Source organism: Manacus candei, unplaced genomic scaffold (assembly GCF_025592945.1).
Source record: "Manacus candei isolate 608988 ecotype Guabito, Panama unplaced genomic scaffold, ASM2559294v1 h1tg000119l, whole genome shotgun sequence".
Lineage (NCBI taxonomy): Eukaryota > Metazoa > Chordata > Aves > Passeriformes > Pipridae > Manacus > Manacus candei.
Genome location: NW_026138167.1, coordinates 2,380,002 through 2,407,474, shown reverse-complemented (window position 1 = coordinate 2,407,474; position 27,473 = coordinate 2,380,002). Strand labels below are relative to the sequence as shown.

At 38.8% G+C, this 27,473-nt stretch overlaps 1 protein-coding gene across 7 annotated transcripts in view; it reads left to right on the top strand.

The window, feature by feature from the left end:
• Nucleotides 1-27,241, top strand: part of VPS13C (vacuolar protein sorting 13 homolog C) — an 86,476-nt gene extending 59,235 nt beyond the window's left edge. For 3 of the 7 annotated variants that reach the window (XM_051770450.1, XM_051770448.1, XM_051770452.1), the window contains 19 exons: nucleotides 709-944; nucleotides 1,258-1,408; nucleotides 2,420-2,560; nucleotides 3,658-3,739; nucleotides 3,863-3,932; nucleotides 4,752-4,863; nucleotides 5,785-5,898; nucleotides 7,315-7,451; nucleotides 7,699-7,780; nucleotides 8,252-8,365; nucleotides 8,616-8,691; nucleotides 9,250-9,413; nucleotides 10,613-10,658; nucleotides 11,628-11,751; nucleotides 12,415-12,529; nucleotides 18,371-18,462; nucleotides 19,391-19,514; nucleotides 19,773-19,859; nucleotides 22,699-24,371. In XM_051770450.1, coding sequence (XP_051626410.1) covers nucleotides 709-944; nucleotides 1,258-1,408; nucleotides 2,420-2,560; nucleotides 3,658-3,739; nucleotides 3,863-3,932; nucleotides 4,752-4,863; nucleotides 5,785-5,898; nucleotides 7,315-7,451; nucleotides 7,699-7,780; nucleotides 8,252-8,365; nucleotides 8,616-8,691; nucleotides 9,250-9,413; nucleotides 10,613-10,658; nucleotides 11,628-11,751; nucleotides 12,415-12,529; nucleotides 18,371-18,462; nucleotides 19,391-19,514; nucleotides 19,773-19,859; nucleotides 22,699-22,797 — 2,166 coding nt within the window. In that variant the 3' untranslated portion in view covers nucleotides 22,798-24,371. The other 4 variants (XM_051770449.1, XR_007900292.1, XR_007900291.1 and 1 more) reach the window with 4 other exon arrangements.
• The last annotated feature ends 232 nt before the right edge of the window (nucleotides 27,242-27,473 follow it).

The window sequence follows — 27,473 nt, the reverse complement described above, 5'->3', positions numbered from 1 at the left end:
ATTTGGGGCTTTTGAGAAAAGGGCTTCAATTATCTTAATTTTGCCTCACAAATTAAAAAATAAGGAATATCTGCATTTGAAGTGCAGAGATCCTAATAGTTGTCTGGTTTTGCTGTTTTGTGGTTTGTAATTTATTGCCTTCTTTCCCATTACCTTTTGTGTTGCTGTGAAGGCCTTTGTTTCCTAATGATTTCCAGTATTATTCTAAACCACAAATATTGCTGGAATGTTTAGTTTACAAAAGGGGAAAAAGCCCCTCCTTTCCTTTATTACATACTAGTGCTATGCCATTATGTTTTAGTTGATAGCTTTTGTTGTTAGCTCTAGTAATTCTTTGTATAATTAGTGATTCATCTTTCTTAACTTCATGTCACTGATGTTTGTGATAACTCACAAGGAAATAAAGAATAGCAAATATTTAAAGCCAAAGTGCCCTGAATTTTCGGGGAGGAAAGCCAGAAGATTTTTGCAATTAATTTTAGCAATTTTTGTTGTGAAAAGTAACACTTTAATTCCAAATTGGAATATCCCAACCTCCAACTTGTTTTCAGTGTTTGGATTCGAGATGCAGCCGAATCCTCATGAGGCAGTAAAGCAAACAAACAAGGAGAACACTGAGTTCTGGTTTGGGTGTGTCTGTAAACTTGCTTGTAACATACAGCAGCATCATGGATTTACTCATTAATACCCTTTTTTCCCCCAATGCAGGATGACTGTGGGCAGTTCCCTTACAATGCCAACACTCAGATCCACTGGGTGTCCTTCCTGGACGGGCGGCAGCGGGTGCTGCTCTTCACAGATGACGTGGCTTTGGTCTCTAAAGCACGACAAGCAGAGGAGCTGGAGCAGCCTGACCAAGAAATAAACCTGTCAATCCATGGCCTTGGACTTTCTCTGGTTAACAATGAAAATAAAAAAGAAATCTCTTACATAGGAATTACTAGGTACTGCACGGGGAAGTCTAAATACTCCTTTGAAAAATCAAAATTTGACAGCTTATTATAATTTTTATACTAGAGTTGAAAGGGACATATTTCAAATTTAATTAGGCGGAACCTTTTTAATTAAAGATAAGGTTTTTGCCTTTGCCCCTGTTGTGAAATTAGAGCCAATAGGATTTAACTGCCTCCTTTTTTAGCTTATATTAGAGAAATATTTTTTTGATCCTGAGAAATTAGAATAATATATTTTACATTGTTTGCATGCACAAGAAAGGTATAAGGCCTCAAATTGTTAACCTTGTTATTTGTCTTGCAGTTCTGGTGTTGTTTGGGAAAGGAAACCAAGGCACAAGTGGAAACCATTTAATCAAAAGCAAATAAACCTGTTGGAACAAGCCTATCAGAAATATCTCTCAAAAACAGCTTTCCAAGGTCCTGGTTGGCATAAACTGGACAGCAACACTGAGGTATGTTTGGAGTTTAAGTGTTTGCAGAACATGTGCAACAGCTAAAACAGATTTCTGCTTTGCTAAGTAAGGATAGATGCTGGTTTAGGAGAAATAGAACCAGAAAGCAATCTTTTTAATTGAATAGTTACACATTTTACACAGTACAATGTTTCTGTACTGTGGTGATACTGAGGCAATATTGAGGCATTATCCAGACTTGTATTATGAAGTAAAAATCTCCATGAATTTTGGTTTTGTGTGGTATGTGCATGTTAGTTGTGAATCTTATATTCACATTGAGGTACCTTAAATTCTTTGTAGAAACCTTAGTTTTATCTCCTTAGTAAGCTGCAGTTTCCATTGCTTGAGATGGTAAAGGAGCCTGTGGTGTTCAGAATCTGGAAATTAATTCACTTACCTGAGCTCTCTCAGGCATTAGTTGTCCATACCTGTGTTCCATGCATAAACTTAATGTATTTGAAAGGTCGAGTTCAACACAGGCATTTTATGGTACCATAATCAGCCTTGTTTTCTGTATCATCCTTTCATTTGCAAAACATGCATATCCCCTCAGCTGTGAACACTGAGGTTTTGCACGTGGCAGTGGTGCATTTATAGTACATGGTATCAAACCTTGTAGCTGTCATTATATTTGTCTCCAAATAAAGGAGAGCTTTTTCGTTCTTCGTATTTCAGGATCAGGTTAAAAGCATCAGCTGGGAAAGTAATGAGCTGTGTGTGAACATCTGTAATTATCCAGTGTAATATAGAACTCAGGAAGAAAGAGTTACTAAGGTGGCACAGAGGTTTCTGTTTGGGGCAACTAAAGCCACAATTGAATGTCTTTATCAGACTGACTTTTGGGTTTTTGTTCCTTTCCATGCAGCGAATGTGTGGAGTGATTCAGTAGCCATGTGATCAGATCAGGAAATAAGGAAACCCACAGGTTTTATTTGCTGGTCTGTTTACAGGAACAGAACGTTTGCTTATCTCTCAGTCTGCATTAGCTCTGCTCTCTTACATTTCCAGGTGAACTTCAGTAGGTTTCCCATGGAAATGCGTCTCCCAGTCAGGTGCAGCATCCGCCGGAACTTCCTGTCGGGAATTCAGGTGGAATTCAAACAGTCCCCTCACCAGAGGAGCTTACGGGCTCAGCTCTACTGGCTGCAGGTACCACCCTCCCTCCTGTGTGCACTGGGCAGGTGTTACAACCCACCCCAGAAAAAAAGGGGGTGTAACCCAGGTTCTTATCAATAATTCCCTTGGGGTGGATTAGAGTGAAATGACACCGAATAATCAGTGTGTGAAAACATATCTAGGTAGGGTTCATTTTAACACTTTTGTTTGAACAGGTATGTCAGCATTTTGGGTGTTGTCATCTATATCATCTATCATAGGGGTAACCCCTGGGGGGAAAATGCATAAGGGAGAGAAAGGAAAGACAGGATAAGGGTAAGGAGAGTAAGGGAAAGCAAAGCTGAGAGTGGAAGGCTGTCTATAGTCACCACCCATGGGGTCCAGCGATGGGACTTGGGAGTTGCAGCTTCCATGTCTGTCAGTTGAAGTGGTGGCCTTGGTCCATTGGGGGTGAAGGAGGGAAGCCCCCACACTCCAAGAAGTTATGAGTTATTATATCCATGGATGGTGTCCCAGGCCATGCCACGAGCCCCCAACATCTCCTGGGGCTGTGCTGAGTTCCTGAGGGGTCTGGCCAAAGGGTTTTTCCTGCCTTTGAAGATTGGCAGAGGGGGAGGGATGGGCTTTGATGGGCCATCAGAGGTGTAATGCAAAAGTCCTGCAGAAGCCTGCAAAAGTCCCTTGGCAATCCTGGAATGCATAAATCATTAACCATTTCAGTCTCTGACAGCAGGCACATGAGGGCTTTGGTTTTATCCATGTCTGTGCAGCAGTATCTCCACAGCTGGTGCCTGTGGTGCTCAGAGCAGCAGCTTGGTTTTACTTTTGGCTGAAGGCAGTTTTCACTGTTCCAGTCAGTGTGTGCCCTCAGTGCAGCCCCTGGGAGTCTCCATGGCTGTGACCCTCTGGAAGCATCCCTTGTACAACACTACCCACCATCTGACCTTTTATAACTAATGGGTACCATTCCACAATAAAATCAGAGCAATCCTTTCACTCTGCCCTCCTTCCCCCCAAATAAGGATGACATTCTTCTTGAACACAGTCTCAAGTTTCTCAAGCCTTCTAAAATGGGAATTGTGTTTATGGTGTCACTAAAATATTCCTGTAATGATGCCATAATGTTTTAGGTCGATAATCAGTTACCAGGATCCATGTTTCCTGTTGTGTTCCACCCTGTACTCCCTCCCAAGTCGATTGCTTTGGATTCAGGTAAGGGAAAGCCTTATCAGATTTATTATGAATTTGATATATGGCAATATCAGATTTATTCAGCCAAGTAGCAACTTGGCAATTTGGTTTTGGCATATCCTTAACTTTTCTTTTTCTGTTTAGAACCAAAACCCTTCATTGACATCAGTGTCATCACTAGATTCAACGAATACAGCAAAGTACTGCAATTCAAGTGAGTTTAGCAGCGTGGTGTAACACAATTTTAGGGATTTAATATATTTTAAATCTATTTTAGAGGGGAACTTTGCTCTACAGTTTATGTTCTCCTATGCAAACAACTCCTGACTTTTGGCTGGATTTAATTAAATTAAATGTCCTGTGAAAAAACATTGTTCTGAAAGGAGCTTGTTTTTAGAAAATAGGGGCTGACCACATGATGGGGCTGTTATGCAAATTCTTTAGTAATCAGAATTATGTCCGTCTGGTACTACAGTACCAGGGTTGTGTGTCTGCCTGTTTGTACAGTCCTGGGTGTTTGGTGCTCTATCAACAAATGACTTAATGTGTCTGAGAACAGTGTAAAATGTTCTTTAGTGAATATGTCTGTGTCTGGAGTTTTTGCACTAAAAATGAGACAAAAACATTATACTGATGGTTTCTAATGCAAATATCTCTACCCAGCCAGTGTGGGTGTAATATTTGAGGATGGTGAATTTTAGTAAAATAAATGTTCAATAATATGACTTGAAGAGAGGCACTTGGATAAGAGGAAGAAAAGTGTTGTTCAGGTTATGTTATCCATGAAGGACCTGGAACTGTAATGTGGGAATGTAGGAATTATTAAGTGATAGTTTTGAGGTAAATTTTGAAAGTATTAGGGTTGAATAACCTACAGCAATATAGGTTTGTGTGGTCAATAAGCATTTCTGAGTGTACACTGACAGTTGATACTGTAGATTGTGAATCTTGCAAAGCTTTGGTTCTGTAGGGCAAGCAGGTGATATTTCAGTTAAAATTCTCCAAGTATACACGTTTGGTTTTCTTGTTTTAGGTACTTCATGGTTCTTATCCAGGAAATGGCTCTGAAAATTGATCAGGGATTTTTAGGAGCACTTAGTGAACTTTTCACTCCATCTACAGACCCCGAAGCTGAAAGACAAAGGGTAATGTATGAGAAAAGTTGATTTTTGCTGGAACAGGGCCTTCATGGTTTTAGTGTTGCAATTTCCTGAAAATTTCCATTTAAATAAGGGAATATTGCATTTCACAAATGTGAATTAAGGGACATAATAAGATGGTTTTCAATTAGTATTGGTATTTCTGTTAAACACTGGCTGTGCCCATGACTGAATGACAAGTTTGAGTAACTGAGTTTGAGTATGTGTAGCTGTTTTCTGCTCTTTTAATGTTTCTTTAAAGGCTGACACAAAGGTTTTAATTGTGACTACAGAGTGTTAAGGGTGAATGAGAAATAAGGGCAGATTTTACAGAGTGGGCTTGTATTTGTCTGTTAGTCTACAGTGTCTTGTCTTAAGAGAGTAGAAGGAATAGATTTTTCACAGCTCTAAATAAAATCTTATATAGGTAGACCCTCAGGTCCCATTTTGTTCTGCTGGACGTAGAAGAGTCTTTCTTACAAGTTTCTTTTTCTTAGGAATTATATTTTCAGATGTTCTGTATAAAAATTGTAATTTTGTGAGGAAATAAAAAATACCATGAAGAACCTATGGAATTGATACCTTGAATGACTGAGGAATTTAAGTGAATATCAGTATAATAGAAAATGAAAAAATGACCCAGAAATTGTTGAGTTGTTGTGTATGTGGGGAGGGAGTTTTTTTGTTTTTGTGGGGTTGTGGTGTGGTTTTTTTGTCGTTGGTTTGGGGTTTTTTTTGTTTACTCTGGATACAAGAAATACATTGATACAGTTATATTTAAGTAGTTAACTGTATTTGACTATGATTGTTATTTCTACCCTCTCTCTATATGACATATATTTAGATATATGATTAATTACATTATGTATATGCTGATGAGATTAACTTCCTTTTTTTTTCCTTTTCATTTTTAAATGACAAACCCAGTCTAAATTAATTCAGCAGGATGTGGATGCACTTAACACTGAGCTGATGGAGTCTTCCCTGACAGACCTGTCAATGCTCAGCTTCTTTGAACATTTCCATATTTCTCCAATTAAGGTATGCACTAGAGAGATTTTTGGTTAATACAACACCTGATATTAATAATCTCTTAATTCCTTATAGTAAATACATCCCTGGTGGGGGTTTTGTCCTCTAGAATTTAATACTTTGTTGGAAAACTTGCTTTGTCACCCATGAGTACAAACAGACTCTTAACCATCATGAAGTGGGAGAGTCAATGTAATAATGAAAGCCAGATAAGATATTGGCCTGAAAGTGTCCAAGTAATGTATCAGAAACTGTTACAAAATACACTTCCATGGGCTTGTCTTCATGTCTCTTTTGAAGCAGTGAGAGTTTTTGAAGGAAGAGGATAAAGATCATCAGTAATTAGACATTATCCTGAATTAGCAGAATTCTCCTCTCAGCCTATCAGATTGAGTAAGAATTTAGAGGGAAAAATTTACTTACTTTCCTTTCCTTTTCTCACATAAACCCTAATTTCAGGTTTTTAGTTATTTCATTAGGTGTCTGTTAGGTTGCTCTTAGATTCTTGGATTTTTTTTTCTCATATGACTGTGCTTATAAACTTAGAAGAGAATGGTGGAGCCAGGGAAAGCATTGGGAGCAACAAGACATTTGTGGTATTTAAACATTATCCTCTGCCCAGTCTGGCTAAAGCTGTTGAAGAAACAGTAAGAACTTCTAAGTTTCTTTTGCATCTTTATTTGAAATGTCAGACAACCTGCTTGTTAAGTACAGGAAGGGGCTTCTTTTTCTCTCCTAGTTTTTTTCACCTAACTTCAGTAGACTTATCTTGATATTGGAAGCCACTGGATAGTGGGAAGACTGTGAAAATTGGGAATCTTGAAGCAGTTAAATCATACAGGTTAACTGCTGTGCCCTCTGGTGAGTGACTAGAAGGGACAATATTGGTTATGGTGATGAACAAGGGAAGAGGAAAATAGTTTTCTGTTGCCCTTTCCACTCTTAAGAAAAGGGTGTGAGTATTTTTGTCTTACCAACACTAAAAAAAATTTGTATTTTACAGTGTCAAAGACAGTTCAAAGCTCATGTTTCCTCCACAGAGTGACCAGTTGCAAAAATACACACAAGCTAGTAAAGTAAATCAATTTAAATTTTACTTAAGTAAATCAATTTAAATTTTAACTCATGGTTTACATGGAGGTTTACTGTGTAAAATTAAACTTCTCAGGCAATTGGACACTCCTCTGCGTGGGAATATGACTACCTACCTATGTTAAATATAAATAGGTACCTATATTATCAAATGAATACCAATGTGAGCACAAGCATGTTTGTTGAAATTGCACATTTTGTCAGAGTCAAAATACACTCACCACTCTTTCACTACTGATTTTTTTGCACATGCACCACACAATCTGTCTGCTGTGGTTTGGGGTTTTTGGTTTGGTCTTGATTTGTCTTGTTTTACTAATTTTATCTTGACAGTTGCATTTGAGTTTGTCTCTGGCTTCTGGTGGAGAAGCATCAGATAAGGGGGAAGACATGATAGCCATCCATTCCCTGAATTTGCTGTTGAAAAGCATTGGAGCCACTCTGACAGACGTGGATGATGTTATTTTCAAGTAAGATAATAAAATTGCTGGATTTTTTTAAATACTTTGACTAAAGCTACTCTACACTTAATGATTGGATGCATGGTAAACTTTGCTGACTGGCTCAGGTGTAAGTTTATACAGCCTTAAGGGACAGGGAGGAATGGAGGGATAATGGGTTTGGGATCCTTTTTGAGAGAACTGGGCTTCAGGATTATCTGAAGGAATTGAAGGAGGAAGGGTATCTATAACTAATGTGTGATTACTTGTCTTTCAGACTTGCTTTCTTTGAAATTAAATACCAATTCTACAAGAGAGATCAACTGATGAAGAGAGTTGTTAGACATTACAGTGAACAAGTAAGTTGATTTAGTCAAGCCTTTTGTAAATTTTGAGTATGTGCTTTAGAGAATGTAGAAAATAGGAAAGAAAAGGTGAATACCTCTGAAAGCTGCTAATTTTTTGTTTCATGGTACTGGAGTAGGGATCTGGTGACACAATTACAAAAATGTGAACACAGAAGTGTCCTTATGTGTTTTAAAATTTTTAAAATTATTCCTTCTGTTCTTTTTATGTTTGTCTTTCTTCAGTAATAGTTGTAATAGTAATAGTAAAAGTAAATGTAATAGTTCAGTAATATTAGTTGTCTATACATATAATACATCATTTGCCTAAGCCTATCTTCATTCTAGTAGGAACCCTTGAGTATTCTAACACCTTCCTTGGGTGGTAAATTAAAAACTGTACCAGCTTTGGGTTCTGCTGTGAACTGTGCGTAACAACAGCTCGTAAATTGGGGTTTGCCTTTTTTTCCTCCCCCCACTATTTAGTTCCTGAAACAGATGTATGTCCTTGTGCTTGGATTAGATGTTCTTGGAAATCCATTTGGCTTAATCAGAGGCTTGTCTGAGGGAGTGGAAGCTTTCTTTTATGAGCCATTCCAGGTATGACTCCCCGATTCTTTAACTGTGTATTTATAGCAGGCTAATAGAATATACTGGTAGGGTTGTAGTTTTGTTGTCACTGTACTCCACACCCTGAACAGGTAAGAAAGTAATTGTTTTAATGTTAATTTTAAAGAAATAACATAATCATGTGGCCTTACTTGCATCAGTGTAAAGGAGTGGCTAGTTATTCTTGAAACAGATGAATCAAGGCATAGTTTTTGCTGTTTCTAATAAACTTCATTTTTAGGGTGCTGTTCAAGGACCTGAAGAATTTGCTGAAGGCTTTGTGATTGGTGTTAGGAGTCTCCTTGGCCACACAGTGGGTATGTTACTGCTTTGAAAAATACCTCCATGGTATTTCCCTGATGAGTATTTAAGTTTGTCACACTGTGGTCAGTATTTGTGATGTGGATCATTCACACCTAATTTACCTGAGAACATCTAAATGTCTGCTTTGTAGACTGAGCAACCAAACTGAGAAACATTGAATATGTAACTGAATTAGTAACATGCTGTGGATGAATAAGAAACAGAATTCTAATGGACCTAAAATGTCTGGAGGAGCCTGAGAAGTGTTTTTAAGACCACCTACTGTTACAATTACCTTAGGTTTTTATTCAGCTGTGTCTTACAGTAATTAGAGAAAATATTATTTCATTCAATATGTTATATAACATGTAGTGAACTGATGTAAGAGTTCCCTTTTTCTGGGTATATGGACTTCAGAGCAGATCCTGGAGTCTTCTCATGGACAACCTGTGGGATTTGCTCTGTGTAAATTCATCACATCTAAACTATGAAGGGGATTTGCTGTGAACTTCTTGTGTGTTGTCTGCTGTTAAGCTGTGCAAGAACTCTTTCTGTCTGCCCTGTTCCCTCAGGTGGTGCAGCAGGGGTGGTGTCCAGGATCACTGGCACTGTTGGAAAAGGCCTGGCTGCCATTACTCTGGATGAAGAATTCCAGCAGAAAAGGAGAGAGGAGATGGGTCGGCAGCCAAAGGACTTTGGGGAGAGCCTGGCCAAGGGAGGAAAAGGCTTGTTACGGGTATGAGCCTGGAGAGGGGGGTGTGATGTGCCAACCTGTCATCCAGGCTGGAAAACACATACAAGGAGGGCTGCTGCCTTCTCTGGCAGCTCATGAGCTGAACAGCAGAGGCAAACAGAGCAGCCTCAGGGGAGTGTTTGAGCTCATGTTTCTGGTCAGGGGAACTGAGGTTGGGGTCTGGGAAAGGAAAAGTGTAGGAAGTGACACCGAGTGCTCCTGTGAATTATATAAATAAACAGTTACTTGTGTTCAACCAATGTGTGAGGTAATTAAAGTACCTGGGCCCTTAGCTGACCTTGCAGTCAATTCTGTCATTCCAGTCAGCTGGCTGGGAATTGGAGTAGAAATGACTTTCTCTATGCTGAGGTCGTACAAAACTGCTGCATTTTCTTGACTTTAAGGAATAGGAGCATGAAGCAAGTAGAATATGTATAAAAGTAAGTACTACATTAGGTTGGAGATATTTTTTTTCTGAAAGAGAAGCTGTGCAACCACTGTATTTTTTGGTTATCTGGAATTGGGAGCCTTTTCTGGTTGCTGAAAGATCACTTCTATTTCTCTCTGTGAGAAAAACCTCACATAAACAATGACTGAGAGATCTGTATTTTATGACTGCAAATTAAGTCTTGTAATAATTTCCATCACATTCAATTCCAAATAAAAACAGTCAACTTATCTCCAAGTAATTATTAAATAGTAAACATTGTGGAGTTGATTCTGATACTGTTTCTAAGATATTGGAAGTCACCTCAGGGCATTTTCATTCATCTGCCTTAGTGTCTTTCAACGACTTGACCTTTCCAGTCTTGTGGAGAGTTATTTGCTGTTAATTTACCTTGCCCTAATTGGTATCACTTACTCGTGACTGGGAACTCTGGCAGCTTCCTCTTAGTAGTGAAAGGGAAATAATTACTTAATTGTTGCAAGGCTGCTGATTACCATACAACAGATTTATTAGTCCTGCCAGCATAAATGTTTCTTCAGCTGGTTCAGATTTTCCCCCTCTCTACTTTCCCTCAGTTATAATTTTCTTAAAAATATAAAGTCAAAGAAGGAAACAAAGCCAAAACCCCAAACAGTGTTTCTGATCCTGAACTTTATAAAGTTTTAAAATGAAGTATGTGAGACAACTGGTTGGCCAGTTGGACTTACAGCATTCCAGTTCCTAAGTGGGAACTTTATTCTCTTCTTTGTTTTAGGGTGTTGTTGGAGGTGTGACAGGCATAATCACTAAACCAGTGGAAGGTAAGCACTAGGGCTGCACTGCACTGCAGTCCTTTACAATTTATTTTGTAATTTTAAGAAATGTCAATCTAAGTGTAGTGATGCTAAGGCATAGCAAGATTTATATTTCTAATTATGATTTCCTCAAATATCTTTATTATTGGCTTACCACCTTTTCAACCTTTGTTTGAGTTAAGGAATGTTTTGTGCTCATGATGTATTTTGTTAGGGCTGCTGTAGTACCCAATTTATTGTTTAAAGTCAGAATAAAGATACTAAAAATAATAAGATAAATTAAAATTTTTTGGGACTCCAAAAGTTGGAAAAATCTTAAAAAGCAAATTTGGTTTTATGACTGAAATTGGTATTTATTCCTGTTACTTCATCAGTATGGTAGATAATGAAAATTATCCAAGATAAAATGCCTCTTACTAATCTCCAAGTCGCAGAGATTTCAGTGTTGGGAGTCAGTGTTGTATTTTACAGCTTTTGGGTGATACTTTGGTGTGTAGTCCTTGTCTCGTTGGTGGATGAACACACATACTTTCTAAACCCTCTTTTGGCTCTTCCATAGTTATGTATCACAGAGACATGTAATTTTCATATAGAAGTAGTTATCTTCCATTATATTTGTGCATCTGACTGTCCTAAGAATATTTGTTACTGTCAACCTGTAAGAACTGATCTCTTGGCCTACAGTCCAGACTGAAAGGGTGAGAGGGAGAATCTTGTGAGCATCTCAGTTCTGCTGCCTTTGGAGCCTGGGGAGGTATTTAGTGAACAGTGATGTGTCTGAACAGACCAGGAAGCAACGTGTGACTTTCCATGGACAACTTTTTGTCCAGGTGGATTGTATGGAATCAGTGGCTGTGGGCTGTTTAAATACAAACCACTCCTCGTGCAGCCTGGAGCAGCAATGGCTTAATTGTTTGCTTAATGTCTTCAGGGTCACTAAAACTATTTCTTTTCTTTGTTCCCTTTCTTTTAAAGGGGCCAAAAAAGAAGGAGCAGCTGGATTCTTCAAAGGGATTGGGAAGGGGCTGGTGGGAGTGGTGGCCCGGCCGACCGGAGGCATCGTGGACATGGCCAGCAGCACCTTCCAGGGCATCCAGAGGTACAGGGGCAAGGGGCAGGGGTAAAGTACTCCCTGATGTTGGGTACCAGGGGGTAAACTGGTGCAGTAGTGCCAAACAATTACTGGTGTTAAGTACAATGTGCAGGAAGATTTGTGAGGTTGAGAAATGTCTTGTAGCCCGTAATGAATGTCTTTTATAATGATCCTGAAATTGCTGCTTCAGTGTTGTAGTTCAGGTAGACAATAACTAATCACTTTTCTACTTTTACTCCCTCCCCTGATGGGAAAGTAATTTAAAGATCTTGTGTAAATTTTACTTTTGTGTATTATTGAGTGCAAATACCTAAATGTCATTTAAACTTACTGTAAAATATTAGACCATTGAAATTTTCGGAGTAAAAATTCCCCGTTAGAAATTTGGTCAGCAGGAGCTTCTTGTGTTTTAAGGGGACTTTTGGGTAGTGTGTTTAATATACTTGAGAACCCTCAGTAAATTATCTGCTATTGGGAGTAAACAAACTTCTCCAAATTGTTCTGTAGCTGTTCAATTGGCTGATGCTACTTTTGATTTATTATTAACAGCGTGTCTTTGCATCCGGAGGGTACCCAGGGGGTGTCAGTGGGATATGTGGCAAGGGATATATTGGGGAAACTCAGAAATGTGTTCAGTTGACCAGAATACTGTTGCACTGTCCATGGCAGGGTGGCAGAATCCACTGAAGAAGTGTCCAACCTGCGTCCCCCACGGCTCATCCGGGAGGACGGCATCATCCGGCCCTACGACAGGGTGGAAGCTGAGGGCTATGATTTATTTGAGGTATGGCTTGTGTTGTAAATCCAGCTAAAACTCTCTAACCCTCAAGGTTCCCTAAAGAGAAGTTGTAAACAAGCTGCCAGGGATGTGTGGCAGTCATTAACCGTAGGAAAAATTTGCCCCAGCCTGTTCCATAAGGCAGACCTGGACAGCAGAGAAAGCCCAGTGCTTGGAGTAAGCTGAATGCAGAAAGGAAACTGCAGCATTGCTGGTTTATGGTCTGTAATCACTTATCTCATGCTCTGGAAGGGGGTAGTGAGATGAAGAATTATTAGGATTAAGATTTGAATATCTGGAAACAAAAACGTTGTGATACTCAGTTCTAATGTTTGGCATAATCACAAAACTGAGGTTGGTTTACAAACTAAGCAACTTTTAAAAAAGATTAATAGAGCTTGAATGGTTTGGTCGTATCAGCAGTTGAAAAAACTGCATGAATTCTCAAAATACCACTTTTTGGTTTTTCCTTCTGCTGTTCACAATGGCAATCTGTCATAGCTACAGGCGCTGTGTGGACGCTTAGCCTGCTCCCTCAGATGGATGTGGCTGACATATGGAGCAGGAATAACATTAGTTTTCCAGTCCTGGATAGTCAGAATCTGGTTAATTTGTATTTCAGGCTTCATGCTCTTAAAACTTACCTTAAAATGCTTATTTTGTTGCTAAAAGAGTAAAATAACTGTCTACATTCACATATTAAGACCAAAACTTGCATATTTGCTACTTGCTTCTAGGTGGTCTTTTAATCTCAATTTCCTGCTGTATTTCTAATGTTTCTTTTCTTTCTCCTTCTCTCCTGGCACACGCAGCAAGAACTGGACTAATGGAGTAAACATTTTCCATATTTCTTCTCTATTTCTGTCATGGTCTTTTATCTGCCTTAAATATTTAAATTAAGGGCATGATTGCATTTAACATGTCCTCTCCCCTTCATTCATATCTTTTCTGTGTAGCAGTTGAATAAAACAGTGTTTCATGTTGTCCAGACTAAGAAAACAAACTTGAATTACCATCTTCAGTAAGATTAGATGAGTGAGTAAGATAGGAGAGATGGGGAGGGTTTGTTTCCTGTATATTTGTTTTTCTAAGGATGCTTAGCTCCTTATGAACAGCAACAACAGAAGGCACTTGGAAAAAAAACTATGGGAGGTTAGATCCTGAGTTCATTTATTTATTTATTAGCATTCTGGTAGAACCAGGGCTGTGGAATGAGGCAGAAGGCAACATTTTGTGCAAAGTGTAAAATAGTGACATCGAATGGAATTCACTTCTGTGAAAGTGCTTCTGATTCCATGATCCAGAAATACTGTTTGCATATAAATGCTGAGAAAACTTGTACCTGTGGTTTCTGTGCTGTGCTGTGGGCCTGTCAGCTTTCCATCCTGTCACCCACTAGGCCTTCAAGGTACTATTGCTACTTCTTTATGAACATTTTTCAATTAAAACATGCAGCACCTTAGTGGACTCTGGGTTTCATTCAGGGAATCTTTTGGGGATTTGCTGTTCACCACAATTAAATAAGTGTAAACTTTCAGCTGTTAACATGAGCTTACACGCACACATACACAGAGATATATTTTAAAAAATCAATATATATCTATATATCTATTGCTAAATTAAGTGGTGCCATAAATTTCATTGCTAATACAGCATCTTAGAAATGAGCAAGCTGAGCTTAACAAGTTGTTGTCAGAGCAAATTTTTTGTCTGTCAGATGGGAAACAATGTTGAACAGAAACATCTCTGCTGCCAATGCCCTTTTAGTATTTACTGGTCAATTCAAAATTGTTTAAAAAAACATTTAGTGATTTTTTTTTTTTTAAAACTGATTAAGTGTAATTAAGTTGTGATATACTGAGCAGGTCACATTTTGTCTTCTTGAGTTTTTTTATTTTTCTCAGTATATTTTTTACGTCTAGAAAAAAGGAAAAGGTGGCACAATTAACACCGAAAACTGGATATTATGCAGTTCCTGCACATCTGGTATTTATATATTTCTTAGGTCTAAATGGTGCAGATTGGAATTATATACTAACCAGGATACTAACTGTATAGTTCACTAAATATAGTTTGTTTCTTTCAAGAAGTCACTTAGTTGAATACAGGGGTTTTTTTTAAATTAATTATTTAAATTATTTAAATTATTTAATTATTTTAATTGGTTATTATGCTAGAGGTGAGTCTTGGGAAGGTTTTGTTTTCTAATGTAAATTAGAAGCAAGAGGGGACAATGTCTTTACAGGAAATAGGATATTTAACAGAAAGATAGGTCAGGAAGTCAGTTTTATGTGCATTTATGAGTTTAATCACAGTAGGTACAAGTGCTGTTTATTTTGGGATGCAGTTTTGATCCTATGTTACAAGTAGTTTAACCAGAATCCCCACCCTCTCATCTGAGGACTCTGAGGTTGGTTAAAGGACCCTGTGGTTGGTTAAAGGACCCTGTGGTTGGTTAAAGGACTCTGTGGTTGGTTAGAGGACTCTGAGGTTGGTTAAAGGACTCTGTGGTTGGTTAAAGGACGCTGTGGTTGGTTAAAGGACGCTGTGGTTGGTTAAAGGACCCTGTGGTTGGTTAAAGGACGCTGTGGTTGGTTAAAGGACCCTGTGGTTGGTTAAAGGGCACTGTGGTTGGTTAAAGGGCACTGTGGTTGGTTAAAGGACTCTGTGGTTGGTTAAGGGACTCTGTGGTTGGTTAAAGGACCCTGTGGTTGGTTAAAGGACCCTGTGGTTGGTTAAAGGGCACTGTGGTTGGTTAAAGGGCACTGTGATTGGTTAAAGGGCACTGTGATTGGTTAGAGGGCACTGTGGTTGGTTAAAGGACCCTGTGGTTGGTTAGAGGGCACTGTGGTTGGTTAGAGGGCACTGTGGTTGGTTAAAGGACCGTGTGGTTGGTTAAAGGACCCTGTGGTTGGTTAAAGGACCCTGTGGTTGGTTAAAGGACTCTGTGGTTGGGTAAAGGACCCTGTGGTTGGTTAAAGGACCCTGTGGTTGGTTAAACACAGATGCACAACAGAGCTGCAGAACTCACAGGACAAACAGGGCACCTCTAGGAGAACTGTTCTCCAGTTCTCCTGAGCTTTAATCCCTGTATGAGGAGTGTTTGCAGCTGAGGGGATGTGCTGGAGCGAGGCCTTTGTCCTGGTGGGCTTTGGCCTTGCTGTGGGAGGAGGCTCCTCTCCCCAGCTCTGCAGGGCTGACACGATGCACTCATCCATTATTCACTGCCTGTGGCAGGACTTTGTTTCATTTCCCAGTTAAAGCTTTATAAAGAATGCAGAACAGCTCATGAATAATTGAGGCAGGGTGGTGAGGCTGTTGTGTGGCAGAGAGCAGCACAGCCTATGCAGGGAGCTGCAGATTCTATTTCTGGTTGCCTCCCTGTTCTGCTGGGGAAATGTGCACCGGTTCTTTCACTGCCATGTAAAATAAGAATGACTTAACTTCTTCAAAGTGCTCTGGTGTGCTCATAAAAAGAACAGCTTTTGAGAAAGATGTCTGAATTTTAAGAGTGTGCAGATCCTGGAGTGATTTCCATCAAGTGCAGCCCCCTTTTTCCATAATGGCCCCACCATTGTGCTGGCATCTATCAGGTGGATTGGGAGTAGCTCTGGGAAATACTGCATCTTGCAGGCACAGCCCCCAGAGGGAACTCTTCCTTTAGTAACATATTGCATGGAAAATCTAAAAATACTACCGGGATTGTTTCTGAAGTGATGAGAAACAGGCTTGCTCTCCAAAGCTTTGAGCCTGAATAGAGAAACATGCTTATGAATAAATCTGTTTAAATATGTGGCATATCTAATTTCTTCATGTTCAACAGAAGGGTTCAGAATATAGATTGCAGCCTTTGAGTTCCAGTCTTCACATGCTGGTGGGTTTTCTATTTCTTAAATTTTTCACTTGTTTTTGAAACAACTGTGGTTCAGGTGTAAAATGGGAGTTCATATTTTCATTTTAGTAATGTCTTACCATCTTTGTTCTGATGTCTTGAAGACACTTTGAGATAAGGAGTCTTGCTGGCATCTTTTTTTTCCCTTCCATGTGCATTGTACAGTTTCAGAAATTTTTAAGATGGTCAGAAAGGGATATTTTTTTATAGAAGGTGTCAACCCTATGGCTTTGATTGCTGAAAAATGCTGAATTAAAATGTATTTCAAAATTTCACATCACTAGAGAGCAAGTCCAGGCAAACACTATGCTGTTGATTTCAGTCTTGAATATTCATCCTCTTTTAGGCTTAAAGGATTTTTGGGCTGTTTGTGATATATGATGATACTTGAAGACATTTGTTGTACTTGTAAATATATGAAAATAAAATGCAGATATAAATAAATGTTGAACCCTCTTTTAATTGAATCTTACCTAAGCTGATCTTTCAATTTTGGTTACTTAAACTACATAGAGTTCTTAGCCTGTATGGTTGACCACAGATAAATGTGGAGTCAAGTGGAACTCCTGTTGTCATCTTACCAGTTTTATGGGTCCAACTGTGGAAATACAGAAGGAATTTCTGTTTACAAGAAATAACTAAAAACATACTCAGTTTTTAGTCCTCCCTATTTGGTTTGTCCTTCCTAATTTGCCAGAAACGACCTGAGGATATTACTGTTATACAGAGGCTGAATTCCACAGGAACAGCTGTAAAATGAACTGAAAATCATCTTACCTTGCTCTGAAGAATATCAAACCCATTTTGGGGCATCCAGTTGCAGGCACTTGCTAGGTGTTGATCTGAAGTGCAAGCCTTCTGCATCCAGGCTTTCTTCCTTGTGTGCCCTCACCTTCCCACACAGGAGCTGCACATTTCTCATGAAAACATATTGTATGAGAAAAAAGGGGGTTGTATTGACTGGGAGGGTACAAAGCTAACATGCATTGATAGTATGCCTATGTAACTACCTTGCTAATTTTTACTAATTAAACATTATTTACAAGTGGAATGTATGTTTTGTAAGGATTTTTTGCATGTTAGGAGAACCAGTAGTTGGCACAGATTTCTTCTCATACTCACTTTGGCTTTTATTATTATTAATTTCAGACTTTTGTCTTTCTCTACGTGATGTTTTGGTGTATATTCCTTTCCCACAAATACATTCATGTGTCTCTGTGTGAATCTTGTTGCCTTTAATCCAGTATTATTGTGAGTCTGATGGAGGGATGACTGTGAGACTGTTCTGTGCTGGTCTATGTTGATGGATTGTAGACCTGGTGACATGTGCTCAGAAACATTATACTTCAGTTAAACTGCATGAACAGAATAGGAAATATGAAAAAAAATGTTAATAAGCAAAAAATAATAGACAAAAAATATCCTGGGGGTACTTCAGTACTTTATTTCAAACCTTTTTCTATAGTCAGTTTGTCACTTGAGTTGTAGTTGCCTAACCAAAACATGATAAGTAATTTAATCTGCATTTCTGTCTACCCTCATATTTTAGCTGTGGAATAGGCACATCTGTCCAGTGCTTCAGAACCTGAGCTTGAGGTGCACTGAGAGTTTGCATCTTGATAGTTTCTTTCTAAGAATCTGGGTCATGTGCTGCCTCCTTTTAAAGGTACCATTGCAGGATTTTCCCTCTGGAATCAAGTCTGCAGCACGAGGTGCAGCAGAATGAACATTGCAAAACAATTATTAACACAGAAGGGAAATTAAAGCTGAAGAAATAGTCTGTTCCTGCAGTGTCAGAGTTCCACCTGGGAGTGGAACAATCAGACCTCTCAGTGCCTCACACTGGGCCTGCCTTTAAACAACTGCTTCAGTGAGGTAACTTTTCCAAAGGCTTTGGTATTGAAGGCACCACTTTGAGTTTTCTTTGTACGACCTCAAAATTGTTTCTGTTTCAGAAACTGCACATCAAAAAGCTGGAAAAAGAGATGTATCGATACCACTGTGCACTTCCAAGGGGCAGAAGAGCAAAGCTGATTGTTACCAACAGGTATTAAGTTTTGAAGGCTTTCTAAGGGCTTGGCATGATTTCAACTTGGGGATTAGACATCTGGCTGAGTCTAAACTGATTGCTGTTCTCTGCATATGTACTTTCCTTATCTACTTCTTTCTTATTTTTAGAATATTTTATTCTGTTTCCTTTATGGAAAATGTAATTTAGTTATGGTGTCAATGCTGGATACTAATTTGGGAAAACAGTTTACTCTGAGATCAGTGATCCTTTCATCATACTGGGATGGAAATACTCTTTTTTTTCTCTTTGCTTTTAATTTTTCAAATTACCTTGTGGTAAGTGTTAACAGTCAAACCAACAGTTTGATAATGCACATGTTTACAATCTTGTTAATTACAGGATATTCTAAATGAACTTTTAAGCTTTTGTAGCAGCATGAAAATCAATATTTAACTCATCAGACAATTTTTAAAATTCAGGCTGTTGCCAGTCTTGGCTACGCAGTTTGGGTACTCAAAACTTCTTAAATACATTTGGATGATGGAAAAGGATTATGATCTCCACATCCCATGTCACCAGTTTCCACCTTCCCTGGATGTATGAGATAGGCTCATCCATAGTAAGCCCATGGAGATATCCCCATGTGTGTTTTACAAGGACACCTCAAAATTCCTGCTGCAGCAGTGTCAGCGAATGAGAGTTGGGTGATTTAGTTGTTTGCACCTCCAGATATGTCACAGAATCACAGAATATACTGAGCTGGAAGGGCCCCACAAGAATCATCAAGTTTTAAAGACAGAGTGCTTGTCTGAGAATGTGTTAAGGAAATACAGGTCCACTGTGAGTGGATGCTTTAAATCATCATAGACAATGCCTGCTTAAACAAATGTTTTATTTTGCTTTTCCAGCTAAGTTCTAGTCCCAGGAAGAAATTGAGCATTACCTTTTTTGTTTTTCTGAACAGGAGAGTGATTTATGTGAAAGAAGTGGAAATCTTGGGCCATTTAACAGTAGAGTGGGATCACTTATTTGAAGAATTTACACGCTGCCCTTCCTATGCAGGAAATACTTTAAAATTAACTGTTTTGGTAAGAAAAGCACTTAAAATTTCTTCTATTTAACACTAGTTAAACGTCCAAACATGCTCTTAACTTATTTATGGTTCTAACTTCTAACTAAGGGACTGTATGACAGGATTTATGTAAAATTTCTTGAAAGTCCAAATTGGGTTGGACAGAGACCGTGTTTAAATCTAACCTGAAGTTGACATTCAGGCCATTTAAGTACCAGATTCTGCATTCTTGTTTTGTGAGTCATCTGAAGCACTTTTTTGTTCCCCTCTGCAGCAGGATCAAAGGATGTTCCACAGAAAGGACAGTACAGGTCATGAATGTGTAAAGGCAGTTCAGCTTCAGGACGAAACGACAGCAAGGGTATATTCTTTTTTTTTTTCCCCCATTCTTCTTCTTTCCTTATGATGTTGTTAACAGCTGTTAAACTCAGCATGTAAAAAGATGGCAATGTTCAGAGACCCCTTAATGAACCATTTCTCATAGTTTCATGTTGAAAAAGGAGTTAAATCAGGAGAATGATGAAGCAAGATAGGCCAAAGCGTTCAAGAGGGTTTATGCAATAATAATTTAAGGGTGAAGTTGCATAGTCTTAGGTTTTGTATGTTAAAGCTCATTAAAGGAATTTAATATCTGAAGGAATTTCCAATATCTGAAGTACTAGGTTGTATTAGATTCCCTGTAGTCTCTAGGATTCAACATTCCTCTGAATTCTGCTGTGTCCTCATTATTCCAAGATCACTGGACTAAGCCAGTAAATGGACCTTGTGTGAAAAGGTTTAATTAGATTCCTCCCTCCCCACCTGATTTTTCTGCCCTTTATCTCTAAATGTTTGTTCCTGTTGGTGCTGGGGAGGCTGATCTGTTCATGAGCTCTTGTTCTGGGGCTGTTGGATCTCATAGGTAACTCATTCAAGCTGATCTATCAGTTTATATAAACTCCAGGGTACTTCAACAAGAGAAAAATTTACCTTGGAAACCCTGTGGCCTACTGTGGTATTGTATCAGGTGATGTAAGAGGAATTCTCCTTGATACCAGAAGTGAGATCAGTTGGATCCACAGTATCTTGGAAGTACAATTGAAATTGTAGCTCCAGTAAGTGGCAAGTCAGCAGCTGGAATCAGAATCAGGGCCAGATGACTACTGTTGAACTGATCAAGCCTTCTAAAAGGATGGGTTAGACTGGGAAGGAAAAAAATGGCTGTAATTTTGAGGTACTTTATCTCCTGGAAGACTCTATATTATTTCTTTATTGTGTCTTGTCTGAAAAAGTTCCTTCAGCTTTTTCTTACGGCGTGTTTTCAAATCACACTTGGAGCCAACTAGTTTAAATCCTTTTAGCTTGTCTGTGTCTCAGTGACCTGGCCAGAGCTGGAGCACTGTACAAAACACGAGCCACACTAGAAGGACACTTCCTTGTCTTTGATGACCTTTTTTGGTGTTATTTCCTAACTGCACATTCCTTTTCCTGTGTTTATGCTGGTATCTGTGCATTGAAAATGGATTTTTGTGTTCTCAAGTGCAGCACTACCCATTTTCCCTCTGTGAATTCCTGTTTCTTGAGTTTATCAGTATTACCCTTGATCTTGCATCTCCTTTTTTAACACTGGTGCCATTGATAGGAAGAGTTTGCTTCAGAAATAACTGTCCCTTCTCTGGAGAGTGCTGTCCTTGATATGCACATGAAATAAATGTCTTCAACATCATGTTAAACATCTCTGCAGCTTCTTGTTCTGTCTCCCCCAAAGAACAGACAAGGGGTGGATGTTTGTCCTTCTTCAGTGCTCTGAATCTTTTCCCAGCCTCCAGGAGTTATCAGGAACCCATAACTGTTTGAAATTATGCGTGTTGTTTGTCCATCCAGCTTAACTTAATCTTGAATATTCATTGTTGTATAAATGAGTTTTACTTTTGTTGAAATTATGGATTAAAAAAAAAGCCCTCACGAGCCTTTCAAACACTTCAGCTTTTGGTAAATTCTGGAATTACTCAGGTGAAATCAGAGTGACCATCTGAGCTACCCCAGGGCATGGTTTGGTTTGGGTTCCCCCCCTTGGCATTTACATGTTACACTGACATTCATTTTCTCAGACTAGAGATATGTTAATATTGTGTATACACATTTTATGCATAATGCACAGTGTGTTTAATGTTAGACAGTTGGAATGTGGGGTTTTTAACTAATTATTTTTATTCAGGAATTCAACAAAAATGACTGGTTTAGTTGCACTGCTTTAAGTTGTTTCTAATTGTAGAACTATTGCTAGGTTCTATTTTAATTCATCCCTTTCTGGATTTCAACTAACTATCCAGTTTGAAAGTGGTTTTCATTGGAAATATTATCAAAAGTGCCTCCTGTCGTTTATAACCTCTTTTAATTGTTGTGAATTATTCTCTGAGGTTTACAGATAATGCAAACCTCATCCTTGTTTGGCCTGAACAGAGTCCTCTTCTGGAGCTCTTTGCCTCAGACTAAATGCAGTAGTTGGAGGCTCTCAGTAGTTTTCTATCCATTTTAGAACCAAAAAACATTGATTCATTTGATCTGATACAATGTTTTCCTCAAAAGACCTTATTCTTATGGCATTCAAACTTTTGCTAAAAATAATGTGTAGCAAGAGGAACAGAGCATGTCAGAAGCTGACCTGTGCCAATTAATGGGTCCAGTAGGTTGCAGTCATTGGTCAGTATATTTATTTAAGCCCTTTGATCCCACAATACTGAAAATTCAGCCAAGACAGAAGGAATGCATCCTTAGGTGTGTGTTAGAGGATATTCCTGAGGTGGAATGGCTGTTGAAACGTTGACTGCTGGCTCACAGTGTGGCTGTTACTGGGACAGGCTGCAGTTCCCAGTGGGCTCACTGGACAGGGGCTCCTGCCTGCTGTTTTAATGGCCTGCCTTTGAAAGCCTCCAGAGCAGATAATTATTGGAAATGTCAGTTGTGTATCTCTTTGAAAGGAGATCACTTGTCTTGGGGTGCTGCCTGAGCAGGGTTTACCTAATTGTGAATAACATCATTAATGTTACTAGAAAATCCAGAGTGGATTGACAATATCACTGAAGTTTTTTCTTAATTTATTTCTCTTTAAGTAACTTAATTAAAGATTTTAATACTTCTTGAATTAGCTGTTTTAGTAGCATCTTCTGGAAGAAAACCTCAGATTGTGCTTTAATTTTCTGTTTCTCATTGTTTTACAGTGGATTTGTGGTGCCATTCAGGAAGCCCAGGCCACAAGAAATCAGCAGAAACTGGTGAAAAGAGCCTCGTTGCAGTTGAAGAAACCACAAATGTCTTGATAATGGTAGGATTTGTGGGGTCTGACCTTTGGGGTGCAATTGTCTCCCTAAAATTGATTAGAAGCAACATGGAAGCACTGGGCAAAAAACAAAGATAAAATGCCTGAGGTCTTCTTTCAGAGCTAACAGCCATTAACACTTCAGTTTCTGTGGGAAACAATGGATTTCCTTATTCTAAAATGTGCATTTAAGTGCAAAATGTACTATGTTTGATAAAATGTTTTTCCACTCTGAAGTTTTATTTTCTGCCCTTCTTTTATGTCAGGGAAATGGATTCTGCAATAAAGTGGTTATCTTATTTGCACTATAAGTTTATGGTTTACAGACAGGTTGTAGTGCTTGTGGTTCTAGTGTTTTGCAAAATGAAGTACTTCTGTTAATGACTGAAACTAATTAAAAAATCCTTCTATTTTAGGCAGCATTCTCCTTAAATTAAGAAAGAAGTGTGCACAATTTACCTACTATAATTTCATCCCTGTCTGTTTAGTATTAGAAAATGCTGCATTGGGACAACATAAGAATGAGTATATATGAAAGAAATAGGCTCTTGTTGTCTGGAAATGCTTACTTGGGAATGTTGTCACACTGTAAATGAAAATATGCACTTTAAAAATGGAAATATTCTTCACCTGTCATGTGCATGTACATGGTTTTGGTTGTATCACTGTAGCTTACAGACTTCTCCAGGAGGAGCAGCACACTGAGTTTACCATTGGATGTCAAAGCTCAAATCAGAGTAATTAACTTCCCTGTTCCAATGTGTGGTCGCCCCACTGGAAGAAAGGATCTCATTAAGTTAAAACCCACTTCTGACACAACATTTTTGTTGCAGTTTCTCTTCCTGAGGACTGTTAGCATTCAGTTCAGCACAATATTTAAACACCAAGTACATGCCTGGTTCTTAATGGTGTGAATAATCCCAGGAGCTTCATTGAGACAAGTTCCACTCTTAACACGAGGCACAAACTGAAGTAACAGAGTCAGGCAGGTTTTGAGTTCAGTGATCAGTGAACTAAGAACTCCTGCTGCCAGTCTCTTGAATAACATTATCAGTGTCCTTGTGAATACTTATGAAAATTTACCCTTTCTTCACTTGGGAAGAATAATTTCTGGTTATTTAAATTTCATTTGTTCTAGATAATAGCTATATATATATATATGAACTTGATGAATAAAAATGACAATATTTTTGCATAGATCTGTTCAGTAAGTGGAGTAAACAGGAGAACCAGGCCTGGGTTTTCAAACTGTCTTTATATTTTAGGGCTGGTGGATTCTATAAATGCACTTTTCACCTGTACCTGTGAGCTCACCAAAATTAGAAAGCTGAAGGCATTTTTCAGCTGCCGAACACAGAACTTTTAGGGAGCACTGCAGACATGATTTTATTGCTGTTGTATGCACATGGCTATTAATCCAGTTTGCTACATGGGAGAAAATGTGGTACAGCCTTTAATTCTGTGCTATCACCTGTTTTCTACAAAGCTCTGCTCGAACATTAAATAAATTACCTGTCTGGGTTGTATGTATTTTAAGCCCATGTATAAAAGACAATAAATTTTTATATGCAAGTATTTGTGCTCTGGTTTGAAGTGTTGTTGCTTCTCAAGTGTGTTAAATGCTGTTGATTTGCCACATGTCACTGACACCATGAAAAAATAGCTGGAGTCCCAGTGTACTGCAGGAGAGCTTTGTACAGCTCAGCATTTCTTGCATCTTGTTTTCTGGCATCTCAGGGACACTTGGATGTGTGCTGCCTCTTAACTCACACTTGAAAATAGATTTCACTTTACTCTGTGCATGTCTAGACAGTACCACGTGCCTATTTTTAGGTGGAGAACTGGAGCTTAAAACAGTTCTGAAGACACATTTCTGACTCCAGTCTTCCGCTCGATTCAGTTTTTTTGGTCAACTTTCTGGCTTGAATTGTAACCAGTAGATATTTTTCTTTTCTAACTTTCTGTGATTAGGTACAGAGAAGTCACTTCCTATTTAAAGCAGTCTGAAGAAGCAGTGGTTTTGTTTTGAAATGCATTCTTTGCAGTGTGGGTTGCCACCTGAGCTTGAGCTGGTGGGTGACCCCCAGCTGAAGTGAGGAGTGACCTCCTTTACCACGTGGATCAGGCACTCACGAGGACATGAGAGGGCAATCCCACTTCTTGCTTAAATGAAGATGGATGTTTGGGACCAGTAGGTTTCCAGTGCTTTCCTCAAGTGTCCCATTCCATGTTACCACGTGTCTTTCTGCCTTTGCTTCTGGTTTTGAAGCAGCTTTTGGCCCAGCTGCCTCCTCTCCAGCTGCAAGATCTTGGCTCTACCGAGGCTTTGCTCTCTGACTTGGGCAACTTTTCCCCCTGTTCCTTGTCCATTCTTTTCCTTAAGCTGGTATATTTTCTTGAAGTGCTGGCTGAGGGAAATAAGGGACAGGGAGGGTCTCTTGTCTACTCCTTAGCTGGATGTCCAGCATAAGAACAACTGCAGAATCAAATCCTGTGTAGATGATCTGTAGGGGTAAGAGGGTAAGAGTGCATTTTCAGTCAGTCTTGAGTGATGAATTTCAACCAGGTGCTATGATGCAAAGTGAAGAGCTTTTTCAAAGATTTTACCTTTTTTTTTCTTCTTTCTTTCTTTCTTTTTTTTTTTTTCTGTCTGGCAACAAAGTGTTTTTCCACACCTTTCAGATTTTGTGCTTCCATGAAGCTCTGGAGTTTTTCAGTATTACTGAGCACACCAAGTTGGCCAAACTGTTGAGATCTTCCTGCCTTACCATGAGCTCCCAGAAGTTTTTTGCTGTCTCAAAGGCCATGTTTTACTGAACATCAACACAGTAAAATTAGTGTTAATTAGAACTCCAAGCATATAGGTCAGGCCTGGTCTTTGCTTTGCTTCAGTTGCTGCCTTGCTTTCTGGATCATCACAGGTTTCTCCACCTCTTCAGAAGCATTTCTTTTTACAAGGCATGGATGAATGTTTAGTCCTTGGGACTTTTTTCTCAAGCTCTTTTTTCAACTTGAGCTGAAAACTTTAACCTCCTTTCTGAAACATTCCCAGTCTGAAACTTTCACTCCGTAGGTGAAGAACATTCTGCCCTTCCTCAAGGTAGATATATCCCTAGTAACCATTTAAAAGGACACTAGCAGAAATATTGTAATAAAATCAAACTGTTCATTGAAAAACATGTTAGTATGATTTTGCTTATGTTTTTAGAACCATTTAATGCTTTGAACTAAAGACAATGACATGAGACCTTTTGAAATAGTTAATGGATATGGTTCTTCACAGGATGGTGCTATCAATTCTGCTTTACTGTGGGCTTTTTTTAAGGAGCTTTTATTTTGATAATTTTCATTGGATTTCTGCCCAATCTGGAGAAAAATAAATCTTCACCTGCTGAAATGTTGTATTTTGAAAATGCAGTCGACTTCTTTACTAATTCCTTACATGAGCTTGGTCCATTTCGCTGTGAACTGTTTGAGGGGATTTTTAGGATCTCTTTCAATGGGAATTATCATTGGATTTTATTTAGATTTTTTCCTCTTAAAATGGCCCTGTGTTTGTTGACAACCACCAGTCATTTTCTACAGAATTACAAAAAGCCACCCACTCAAAACTACTGAAGTGAAATTTTAAGGAGACAAGTACCATGACCAGCCACCACCACCACCCCCCAACACCCTGAGACCCCCTCAGACTGTGGAATATCCATCCTTGGAGATGTTGGCAGCCTGAGTCAGAGTGGACCTGTGCACTGTCAGGAGAGCTCCTCCAAGCCCAGCTGTTCAGGGATTCTGTCCCAATGAGGAATCTGAAATGCCTCCCTCTCCCCCCAAAACCAAAGGAGAACACCCAAAAGATGAGGTTCTGTGTTTCCTGTGACAGCTTAAAAGTCTGTGCATCAAACCAACTTCACACCTTTCACCATCACATTGAGCCATTTTCTCACAATTTGCAGAGTGTGGAAGATTGTTTGGTTTGTTGTGGGCACAGAATAGGGAGTAACAGAATAAATAGTTTTAGAGGGTATTAATTGTGGAGTTGAAAGAGGAGATCAGTTAGGTAATTCAGCTTCACAATCAAGGTACCAGTGTTTTTATTTCATTGCTGGCAGTAAATAAGCTTTGTTGTAGTGTAGTAACACAGTGATTACAGTAGGTATATATCCTAATTTTGGGTTTGGGTTGACAGTAAGGATTATTTATATAAGGGTATCTTGGGTCACTCAGAGTATTTAAAAATAAAATAAAAAGGATGGAATTTTAAAAGTGTAAACTGACTTGTGAAACCTTTTGAAACCAGCATCTGTTTGACAAAATAATTCTTTCAACAGCTTATGAAGTCACATGTAGTGAAACCTGAGAGTGGAGACTTAATTTGGAATAGATGCCAGTGGACTGACCACTTCAAGAGGAGTTTTAGTATAAGAAACAAGTGGAGGGATTTGAGAATCAACATACACAACTTCAAGTTCCACTGGAAAAATCAAAGCTTTAATCTCTATTATAAAGTTTCCTGCACAAAGGTAGGCTTTGGAGGGAGAGGGTAGTTCCCACTAAAACACTTGGTGCCACATTGAAGGGGAGGGAGGTTGATTAGACATCTGGTTGTAAAATAAAATTTTAAAATAAAATCCAGGTAAATGAATATTCTTTAGTAAACTAATGATCCTAATGCAATTC